A 12,419-nucleotide genomic window follows, 5' to 3' on the forward strand; every position below is an offset into this window, starting at 1 on the left:
AGACACGATTTTGAAAATGATACAGCTAACTCAAGTTTTTTTTGTAACGAATGGCTATTGAAGAAATCACCACAATGTAGAAACAAGCTTATCTCAAAAATTTCCTTGACATATAGAAAAAAAATCCCTCACTTTTACAGGTTACCCCCTCCCAATAACTGGTCCCCCCTATGTATATACACTGATTAACCCTGATATGAATATTTAAACTTGTTTGTTAGGTACAACAAACAGCAGGCATGTTTACAAGAAAAATAATCAATTCTGAAGTAAAAAAATCAACACACACTTACATAGGTTTATAATTGTTGTAACTCATATCTCCAAGTAAAATTTAACCTCGTCGGTTCTTCACTCAGTACTGCACAGGTAGCTGCAAAAAACCTGAAACAAAACAGAAATATAAAGTATGTTTTTCATTCTGCCAAACAGTAAACCATTAAGCAAACAATACAAATTAAGTATGTAGTGTATTAAGCATGAGAGAAACTCATAACTCAGGTGAATTTTTGACATTTGACAAATTACTTCTTTGCATGGTAATTTTTTACTATAAAACATACAGAAAAACTGTAGTTGTAAAAAATATAGCTCCAAAATGAATCCAACATAACACTTATTTGTGCCACTATATAGGTTTAAAATTGTAATAATAATCTAATACAGTTTTATTTTGTTATTTTCCTATTTAAATGCACCTTACTTCACTAAATATTGTCAAATGGTATTGTTTGCAAATGGTTTGGTTTTTCACGTGTAAAACCTGACAAAACTGGATCTGCAGAGCATACAGTTAAATGCAAAAATTAAGTGCTAGAGTTACCTTGATTTGTTTGTGAAATGTCAATTTTGAACTGTGCATCCCTACAAGTTTTTGTGATATTCCACAATTATTATTTGTGTATTATATTAAAGTGATTTGAAACTATTTTCAATTTATATTTCCTATTTTTACCCACGCACCAGTCCTAATAGCAAACCCCCTGTTAGAAAACCAGATACACCCCTCCAGAGTATCCAACCTCCAACCAAGCAATATAGCAATATCAGTAGTTTTCACAAACCTATTTTCACTTTTATTAGTGATAAAATACACCTGATGCAATTCACTTTAAGAAGTAAACAATATGCATTATGAAAATCCTAAAACATCAAATGATTGCAATGCCAGTAATACGTCGATCACAATGAAGGAATTGGATTCATCACTTCTCCAATATGATCATGGTAATAAACTATTAACAATATTATGTGTGCAACAAGGAAACAACAAATTGATTATTTAAGAAGACAAAATAAATTCACAGTGTAGATAATTATTTCCCTTTCTGCTAGGGAAACCATTCAAAAATAATATCCTTAAAGTCTAAAAAAATACTGTTAAAAATTAAGCCTTAAATTAAAGGCCCTGATATTTTGAAGTACTTATAACAATGCCAGTATCAACCCAGGTTACTGCCCTAGCCACTTGATAAATAGCTTAATTAATCATTTATTATGTTATCTTATAGTAAATGATAAAGTTAGTTCTCTTTCGTATAATTTAAGTAACAGCTTGTTGTTCTTTCTAAGAGCATTTGTGTGTTTAACAATTGTTTTATAATCAGAATTTATATGGTTTCATGCTTTTTTAATGTTTCTGATAGTTTATTTAACTATGAAAAAGTCAATGAACTGGATTTTTATTTAGTTTTATAATCAGAATTTATATTGTTTCATGCTTTTTTAATGTTTCTGATAGTTTATTTAACTATGAAAAAGTCAATGAACTGGATTTTTATTTAGTTTGGCATACTTATTTGAATGTTTAGATGTTTTCATATAATTCTTCAGTATTGTTTATTTGTCTTTGTTCATAAAATGTGCGATAACGTAATTTTCCATTGACATTTTTGTAGCATGGCCGGTCCTTTGTGCAAGGGCAGGCTGTTGTTGGCTGATGAAATAGTTTCGTCAGTTGCATCATCATTGGAGGGACATACATGTATAAGTTGTGTGGAAATATCTTAAACAAAAAATCTAATATTACAATACACACAGGACTTGTGGAAATTTTTTTTTTGTTTTCAACTTATGATCGCAACTAATTGTAACATAACAAGTTTTTGCTATAACCAGGATCTTTAGATGTACTAAATTAAAAATACAAAACATGTACCATAGGATCAATGTAAATGGGATCATGTCGTAAGGATCAAGGGATTAACTAAGATACACAATACAAACTTTTAGCCAATCGACAATATTTTTAATGGAGCTTAACTAACCTAATCAACAATTTGGGTTATTCAAAATTATAAATATCTTGAAATAATTGTGGGTCAAGATCACTATACAATACCATACGATAGTTTCTAAAGTGTTTTCGCTTTCGCAACAGGTAACACGATTACTTCATAGTCATAACCTGCAAGCATTCATGGTGAATGGAAATAAAGTAGGAAAAAAAAGATGGCATCATAGAAGTTAGCCAATGACAACAAAGTGAATAGCGGAATGAAGGAAAATATAGTGTGATACTGGCAATTGCGAAAGAAAAAATAGCAGAGTAAAAAAGAGACAAATGACATTGTGAGTTTTGGAGCAACAGTAATGGTCATGGTACAAGGAATTAATTAGTATGTAGATAGTATTAAGTATTTAGAAGTAGGAATGGGCTACTCAAATCCTCAAATCCCACTAAATCTAGTATTCGAAAGATTCTAGATTCAAGGAAAATGATTGATGATTCGACTTAAAGATTCTAAGGAAAATATTGGAGTAAAACTGTAATTAAAAAATTAAACTCTGACAACTTTTAAGTTTAATATACTTATTTATGGTTATCTTTATTCTTATTCTAATATAGTTCCCCAAAATATTATTATTTTAATATATATTTATTAATGTACTTATCAGGAAAACGTAGTTCATGAAACGAATATAAATGTATAGTTTGCCATATTTAGGGACCCTATACTATAGTGAAGAATGAAATTAACGAAAACAACAATATTGTGCTGTTTTAAGTTGTTTCCAAAATTTCTTAGCATTTTTTTTAAAACTAAGTTTGGCACGGAACACAGCTGTTTATGGGAGTTGATCAACCCCATTTCTGAAAACATCATGCGGAATGTCATAGATCTTTAACACCGGAAACAAATTTCAATAACACAGTATTTTGACATATCTCGAACGTAGTATTTTTTACTACAGAGCCCATTCCTTTTATTTTTGAAAACCACAAACGTGATAAGTTGCTCTTTGTGGTGTGTTTGAACATATTGATTTTATCTATGTTTATTTAGAGAAAGGGTGGGGGGTGGGGAGAATGGACTTTATTTACAGTAAAAGCTGAAACACATTATATACTTATACCTAGTTTTGCATATACGTCTTTCATTACTTAACGTGACACAAAATTTTTTTTTCAAGTGGAGAAAAACAAATTGAAAAATAATAGTGTTAATCTATCATTTCGTTTATTCACACTTAAAAATTTAGAAATCTCATAGGTTAGGCCAAGATATTATTGTTAATGGTATGTGAAGACATGTTACAATATGTTTAAAGTACTTTTAACTGCATCCCTGTTTTCATTTACTAGTTGTTATTCTACCCTGTTACTGCCAAAAGATAGTTGGTATACTGCTTCATTTTGTACCTACCATGTGTTTTAATGATTCAACAGCAAGTTATTTTAATTTTTTTGTTGAATTTAAGAAAGTTATGGAATTGATTTTATGTATTATTGAGATTGTTTCTAAACACAAATCTGAAACACACAACTTTTTATTTTATAAAAACAATAATTAATTATTGATTAACTGGATTGGGGGGGACCTTAAAATTATTATTTTATCCTTAATTCTCTGGCATTTTTCAAATTTTTCTGCAAGATGGCATTGTGATACTTCAAGTAGGTTATCATTTTATTAAATGGTTAAGTAAGGTATCAGTATAATAAAGTGATATTGTAAAGAAGGTTGGTTAGTACAGGTTAGTGACATTTAAAATACTGTAAAATCATTTTAAATGTAGCTAACAATCTCAGCAACATAAAGTGCTATGAAAAAGCATTTTATCTTTGTTGTAATTTTTATTTATTGTACATTAATTAAATTTTGACTTTTAAACCTGGATTCGGATTTAAGAGGTGGATTCGAGGCACTCTTTGAGCTTCAGATTCCAGATTCGTTTTCGAGAATATTGGGATTCAATCCACTAGTTATAAGTGAATAAAATATTACAAAATAATAATTAAGTAGGAAAGTATTAAGATATTTATTGTATATATGTAGTAATGAGTGTAATGATAACAGACGAGCAAAGTAATTTTTAATTAAACTAAATTAATATAATGGTGCAGTGTAGAGAGAATGTGCAGTGTGATTGTAGCAGTGAATAGGAAAGCGACTGTTCGTGTTTCATGATAAAGAATTAAATGTAAGAATGGCAAATTTTTTGCATAAATTTAATATCTACAAGAGAAATATTGACAGTAAATGATTAATGCCAATAAGCCAAGAAAGGTAATTAGTTTTTAATGGCTTTTAAATGTTTTTTATAGTTGTGTTTTTAAGTGCATTTAATTTGATGTTGGTGAGAGGTGTGCTTCATTTACGATGTTAGATCTTTGATTACGTGAATAATAAATTTTATTACGTAAATTAAAAAGGGTTCATCTTCTTATAGGTTAGTTTCGCAATTGCTGAATTGATAAATATAAAACAAAGGTTTTGGTAAGAATAGGCTAGCTAATAAAAAAAATATGGTAGGGATATTGATGAAGTTGTAAACCGTCACTATGTTTACATTTTTTCTTTTTTTTTTTCCCCCATTTTTTATGAGATTATGAGTGCAAAAATTGATGTAATTTATTTAAAATGTTTATGTTAAAAAAAAGTAAGAGGAAGATGTGAATAGAGAGCCTCAAATCTAGTTAATGATGCTATTGCAAAGCTATTTTATCTATGCATTTATAAAACAATTACTATATTTTAGCGTGGTATAAATTCTCGTTATTTCTACTTGCATAAGTCTGTGGATTTTCAATTCCAGCTTTGGTTAATTCATCTATGGTTGCTATAAACAGGTATTTGTTATATAGTAGTTTTTTTTTTAATATGGCTTCTTTAAAAAACAAATAAAATAAGGAAAAATTATCCGGAGAGGAAGATACGTACTGAGTGAGGGTCGTACTTCTCTTTACATTTCCGTTCAGCTCACAAGAAGAGACTACAGCGGAGTTCCGTTATTTTGATAGACGTCAAGTTGGGTTCACGAAATTCTGCATTAATTTGACAGGATTATGGATTTTCCGAACTTCAAGAATGAACTTACTCTTCGGTCGATATCTACAATCCTGACCATTGTGGGTTCGAATCTTCGTACTTTCCATCCCTGAAGGACGATGGTCGGTGCCGTCAGTCGCTGTCACAAGAATTCTGAGGCCTGAGTTCCCGACACAATCATGACGACCATATATCTAAGGTTCCATGTGGTCTACATTGGTGAGATCGTTTCACATTAATTATCAAGACTTTTCAGGATCAGAGGAGGATGCTGGACTGCCGTCATCTAATTTTACAACTAAAACAGTAGTATTCGTAGTTTTCAGCTGGTCGAAAACATCCTTGTCTCTGGTTACCGCAATCCAGAGGTCCAGTGCTGCAGAGTTTGAAGTGTCACCGAACAACTGAACTAGACGTAAGGTTACGTGAATCGTGTCATTACTAGTATGAAATACCTTTACTTAGATTTTTGGCTCTAGGAATATATTTCCGCATACAGATAACTATCACTGATCTAGTAAATATGTTATTGAGACTATTTGATCACCTAAATAGATGTCATTTATGTTTGCTTGTTCTTTTAAGTCAAGATAATAAAATTAACAATTTGGAAGGTATAACTAGTTACGTCAAATTCCTAACCTTTGGCTTTTTTTTTAAATATACATTCGACAAATCGAATTCATAATTGAATAGGTATTTAGTTTATGATTCACGCTACACTTACTTACTACACATTTGGACACTTACATGTCTTGTAAGCGGAGACAAATTAGCCAGGAACAAATGAGTGTAATAACTTGGATTACGCAATATTATAAGATGAATCATAATCAATTGTTTATTTCTGGAGAACCACCATATATAGAATTAGGCGCCCAAAGTCAATATTTAAATATTCCACGTTCTACAAAGTCTTCAACAAGGATGTTGTTCTGTACGTTCTTACAGTACAAGTGTGGTAATGGGCATTTTGGACGGGGAAGATTCAAATGCTTGTTTTACATAAGGTGTTGAGAAAAGTAAATTAGAGTATGGAATATATTCAGTACTGTATTGTATTTTAAACTAGAATAGGTAGGGCTGAAGTACAGTTTACGATAGGTACCTGAGAAGTTAAATTCATAGTAAAACCAAATAAACAATTTAAGTAAATACAAATCTGGTATCGCAAAAGATACAAAATTTATTGGTAACAAGTATTTAATGCAAGCTATAAAATGTTAGGTAAATATGTAGTGTACGGATTAGCGTCAAAAAAAAATTTTAAAATCTGAAATAACTTTTATTATATGCTCTTTTACGTCCTCTTTTCATTACAGCCTGCGGAGATAAGAAATTCCAATTACTTTTGGAGATATCGCCGTTCTTATTTTGCAATACAAGACCTATGTAATCATTCGACCGTCGCCATTTTATATTTTGCCGTGTGTGCGTGAATGCCTAAATAACAGAAATTTTCCATTAGGTAAGGTTAGTTACATTATAAATACTTCAAAATAAACGGAAATTAAAAATTATATCAATTAATTTTACTTGTATAGTTTTAAGTATTTATAATGTAGCTGACCTGACCTAACAAACCAGGACAAAGGATGAACAGTAGGAACTCAGTAATTTTATTTTTACATGATGTAGTCGTTCACGTGGGAGACCTAAGATGCACATAAAGTTCTGCCATTCCCGATTACACCCAAACAATTCACCTTCAGCCAACTTCGGGATTTGTTTTATTTTTGCGCAGGAAAAATGAATTCAAATATTAAAAGTGGTCGGTTAGGTTAGCTAATTAAAACACTTTAAAACACTATGGGCAGTTAGTTAGGTAAGTATAGCTACATTAAAATAAACAGAGAAATATAAATATTAATAAATAAATCCGAGGTTGGCCGAATGTGAATTGTTCGGATGTAATCAGGAATGGCAGAACTTTATGTGCATCTTAGGTTTCCCCGTTCACGTACGCCGCAAAAAGAAAAAAATCATACTTGTAAACAAGCAACAATGAACGCCGCACGAGTGCACAGGATGAAAATTAAAAAATTCAATATCTCATAAAGTATTTGGCATTTCTTATCTCTGCAGGCTGTAATGAAAAGAGGACGTAAAAGAGCATATAATGAAAGTTAATTCAGATTTTTAAAAAAAAATTTGACGCTAATCCATACACTACATATTTACCAAATGTTATCTCTCATAAAATAGTAAGAATATAAGAACACTGTTTTTAGGTGTTTATACAGGAATGTCTAGTGTTCGAAAAAAGTATTTTAAGAATTTTACTAATTACTGAAAATAAGTATCATAAGATTTTTATTAAATATGGAAAAGCTGCACCGTAAGAATTTTGACAAGATTTGTATTTTGAGGAATACCCAAATAAAAAAAGTATTCTCGGATTGTAACGTAAGAATGTAAGGGTGGTACTGACGTCAGCGCCATGACGTCGATATTATGGTATCGAGATTTAGACTAATCCCAATATTGAAATGCACTTTGTTAAATGAAATAACTAGATTAAAATTTTTTTTAAAGTTATCAAAAATTACTTTTATTTTTTCAGAAGAGCAATCCTCTAGAAAATTACCTAAAACGTACTAACATCCCTTGAAATAAAATACTGGTAAATATTTAGTTGGGCTGTGTGTGTTAAAAAACAATTTTTTAATCTGAAAATACTTTTATTCTATGCTCTTTAACTTCCTCTTTTCATTAAACCTGGCGGAGATAAGAAATTCCAAATACTTTAGGAGATATCAAATTTTTTAATTTTCATTACAATACCTGTGCATTGTTCACAATTGTTTCTTGTTAAAGAGTATCAAATTTGGTAAATATGTATTGTACGGATTAGCGCCAAAAAAAATCGTACAAATATGAAATAACTTTCATTATATGCTATCTTACGTCCTCTTTTCAGAACCGCCTGCGGAGATAAAAAATTCCAAATACTTTTGGAGATATGGCCGTTCTTATTTTGCTATACCAGACGTGTGTAATAATTTGACCGTCGCCATTTTATATTTTGCCGTGTGCGCGTGAATGTCTAAATAACATAAATTTTCCATTAGGTAAGGTTAGTTACATTATAAATACTTCAAAATAAACAGAAATTAAAAATAATATCAATTTATTTTACATGTTGTATAGTTTTAAGTATTTATAATGTAACTGACCTGATCTAACAAAATGGGACAAAGGTAGATTAGGTCAGGTCAGCTACATTATAAATACTTTGAAACTGAACAGACATTAAAAATAATAAAATTAATTTTATTGGTTGTTTAGTTTTAAAGTATTTATAATGTAGCTGACCTGACCTAACAAACCGGGAAAAAGGATGAACAGAATAAACTCACGTAAGTTTCTTTTTACATGATGTATTCGTTTACGTGAGAGTCCTTAAGATCCACATAAAGTTCTGCCATTCCCGATTACACCCGAATATTCACCTTCGGCCAACCTCGGGATTTATTTATTTTTGCGCAGGAAAAATGAATTGAAATATTAAAAGTGGTCGGATAGGTTAGCTACATTAAAACACTTTAAAACCATTTGGATGGTTAGTTAGGTTAGTATAGCTACATTAAAATAAACAGAGAAATATTAATAAATAAACCCGAGGTTGGCCGAAGGTGAATTGTTCGGGTGTAATCGGGAATGGCAGAACTCTATGTGCATCTTAGGTTTCTCCGTTCGGGAACATCGCAAAAAAAAAAAAAATGATACTTGTAAACAAGCAACCGTTATCGCCGCACGAGTGCACAGGATGAAAATTAAAAAATTCGATATCTCCAAAAGTATTTGGAATTTCTTATCTCAGCCGGGTTTAATGAAAAGAGGAAGTTTAAGAGCACAGAATAAAGGTATTTTCGGATTTTTAAATTTTTTTAAAAAAAAAATCGCCAAAAAATGAAGATTAAAAAATTCGATATCTCCTAAAGTAATTGGAATTTTTTATCTCCGCAGGCGGTTCTGAAGAGAGTACGTAAGATAGCATATAATGAACGTTATTTCATATTTGTACGATTTTTTTTGGCGCTAATCCGTTTAATACATATTTACCTCAAATTTTTTTTATTGGAGAATGTTGTCACGTGATAGTTGCGTGATAGACCAATATTCAAATGAACCAATACATGATTATTTATTCATTTATTGTTCAAAACTGTGTGTAATTACAATGGTCACTTCCGCCATTTGATCATTAGATGTTGTCGTTCTGGGAATTCGTGTATCATTATCGTGTTACAGTCTGTCTTTGAAATGGCCTGTGTTTCTGGGATTAGTCAGCTATGCGGCGGATGTTCCTTGCATGTATTAGAGTTTGTGCAGTTGTGTGATGATTGGAAATTGTTTTTGAATTTTTAGTTGATTATGGAGTTTTGAGTAGTGAGGTAAAGTGCGACCAATGTGGGACGGTAATAAAGTTGGCCGAGGACAGCTATTTTTTTCAATGTCACCTGACAACAATAACTCGTGCCAATAAAAAAGTTAAAAGGGTATCTTGTTCTTTCAAAAAATCTTTCAGAGACGGCAAGTGGTTCTCCAAAAGTCATCTTTAGTTTAAAACGATTATGAAGATAACAATTTTTTTTTAACGATTCATCACCCAAATACAGTATTCATTCAGATGAATTGTAATGTTAGTTTAAAAACAGTCGTAGATTGGGCGTCCTTTTGTAGGGAAGTTTTAATTAAGTGGAGTTTGGACGTAAATGTAGAGAAATTGGGTGGGCCGGGGAAAATTGTCAAAATTGTTGAGGCTAAAATTGGTAAGCGTAAGAATAATAATGGGTGAGTAATCCAGGGTCAGTGGGTTTTTGGCGGAATCGAGAGAAATGGTGATAACATTTTTCTTATTCCTGTCAAAGATTGTACTAGCAGAAGGCTCCTGCGTGTGATCAAGAAGTACATTTCGCCTGGAACAACAATTATAAGCGACTGTTGGCGTGCTTTTAATTGCCTTTCTCAGCATGATTATCTTCACATGGTGTTGATCCCAACACAGGGGCGAAACCCAAAGAATATAGACTTTGGCAGGAAGTAAGGCAGAATGTACCTTGATATGGTCAATAAGTTGACCACTACGTCGGGTACCTTCCGAAATTCATGTTCCGTCTGAGATATCGCGACATAGGTGAACGCTACATCATTTTCTACTAATGGAAAAGGAATTGTACCCGCCTCTAACTTAGGTGAGTTTTTAACGTTTCAAAATTTTTGTTTGATTTGTATTTGGATATTGTTGTGCAAGTAATAAGTAAAAAAAAATTACGTGAGTTCCTACTGTTCATCCTTTATCCCGGTATGTTAGGTCAGGTCAGTTACATTATAAATACTTAAAAACTAAACAACCATTAAAATTATTTCTTACTATTTTTAATGTCCGCTTAGTTTGAAAGTATTTATAATGTAACTGACCTGACCTAATCGACCATTTTAATTAATTAGGCCTTCACGAACACACCACACACGCCAAATTAAAAAATTGCGTCAAACGAATGCTTGCACAGGTCTTGTATTGCAAAATAAGAACGGCGATATCTCCTAAAGTATTTGTAATATCTTATCTTCACCAGGTTTTATGAAAAGAGGAAATTAAAGAGCATATAAAAGAAAGTATTTTCGGATTTCAAAAAAAAAAAATAAACAGATATCGTCTAACTACATTTACCAAAATACGATTATAGTACTAATACCCCATGAAAGCTTCACTTGCAACGCAATCACCGATTATGTATAACATCAACAGGCAACTTACATGTCAAACGTTATACAGACGTTACATACTTACAAAATTATTCAGTTACTTGTTAAGTTTTAACACTTCACCCGGCAATGGCGCCTACATCTAAAATAAAAGACCACTAATAAAAGTAGCAACACAAAAATATCCCGGAAATACGACTTACTAAAATAAATGTTATCTCATAAATAAGGTAATGTAGTTACCACGTCCACCGAACTGACAGCAATCTAGATTTCCACCAAATTACCACATACACAAACTTCAATGGCGAGATGGCGACAACACCAATAACCAAGAAATTATTACAGTATCCAAAAGGATTACTTCCGTGCATAGATAAACGAATCAAATGCAGCACATACATAATAATTAATTATTAAAAGAAAAATTAAAAATAAATAAATAACACAAACAATTAAAAATTGCAATTCATTTAAAAAAAAAGGCAATCTAATTTTTTGTTTTAATATAGGTATGCAAAAAAATTACTTTTTTTTTTTCAAAAATTAAACACCAGTAACTTTACATACAATATTGATACAATGAAATACGGGTCCGAAACTTACACAGCATAATATTCTGGAATGCTAGCGAATTTATTCACCAAAATCCATAAATCATGACTTCTTACAAACAAAGGGCCAATTTCTCCCCCTTAATTTTAGTTAAAATAAGTTGAACCAAACTTAAGAGACGTTTAGTAACGAATTTCATTTCACCAAATATTTTCTTTTGTTTAAGATAGATAACATTTAACTTAAATTTAAAAGACCAATTTCGGGGCCAATTTCACCATGCGGTCGTTAAACAATGTGTTAACTAACGATTGTTTAAAGTTAACACTCCGTTCTTAAACAACCGTTAAGCTTTTTCATTTCACCACGCATTTCTTACCATTGATAATTAGTTACACCTTGTTTTAAGTTTTATTCGCCTAGAAGATTCATATAAAGAAGGCGGTGGCGATGCTATATTGTTACGTATGTGTTGCAGCTTGGTGTGATGTAAAATAAAGTGCGCTATTGAAATTTAATATTTGTTTTGAAACATGGGTGAGAGACGCAAACGTTCTGTTAATTTTACTTCGTATGAAAAGGAACTGCTAGTTGAATTGGTTCAAGAACACGCGAGTACAATAGAAAATAAAAAAACGGATACCGTTACAAATAAAGAAAAAAATAAATCTTGGGAAATTGTGACGAAGATATTCAATGCTTCAAGCCCTTCCACCAATCGCTGTAGTGATGCTTTGAAGTCAACATCATAATCGTCCAGATAGTTTGATCTTTCTTGAACCCATCTAGGCCTTCTTCGCACATTATCATCATCCTCTTCAAAAATTAAATCGTACATTCGCGCGGCCATTACGAGACACAACTCCTCTTTAAAACAAC

The 12,419-nt window shown here is 31.5% G+C and overlaps 1 protein-coding gene across 5 annotated transcripts in view; it reads right to left on the reverse strand.

Annotated features, from left to right (window-relative positions):
• The window catches only part of LOC134541413 (uncharacterized), a 78,144-nt gene extending 66,790 nt beyond the window's left edge, over positions 1-11,354 (reverse strand). The window contains exons 1-2 of one of the 5 annotated variants that reach the window (XM_063384846.1): positions 11,229-11,354; positions 294-384 (exon numbers count right to left, since the gene is read on the reverse strand). In XM_063384846.1, the coding sequence (XP_063240916.1) occupies positions 294-319 (26 nt within the window). In that variant the 5' untranslated portion in view covers positions 320-384; positions 11,229-11,354. Of the gene's footprint in view, positions 1-293; positions 385-11,070; positions 11,166-11,188; positions 11,208-11,228 lie in introns of those variants that run through there. The other 4 variants (XM_063384849.1, XM_063384847.1, XM_063384848.1 and 1 more) reach the window with 4 other exon arrangements.
• Between the last annotated feature and the right edge of the window lie 1,065 nt (positions 11,355-12,419).

This window comes from Bacillus rossius, chromosome 18 (genome assembly GCF_032445375.1).
Source record: "Bacillus rossius redtenbacheri isolate Brsri chromosome 18, Brsri_v3, whole genome shotgun sequence".
Taxonomy (NCBI): Eukaryota; Metazoa; Arthropoda; class Insecta; order Phasmatodea; family Bacillidae; genus Bacillus; species Bacillus rossius.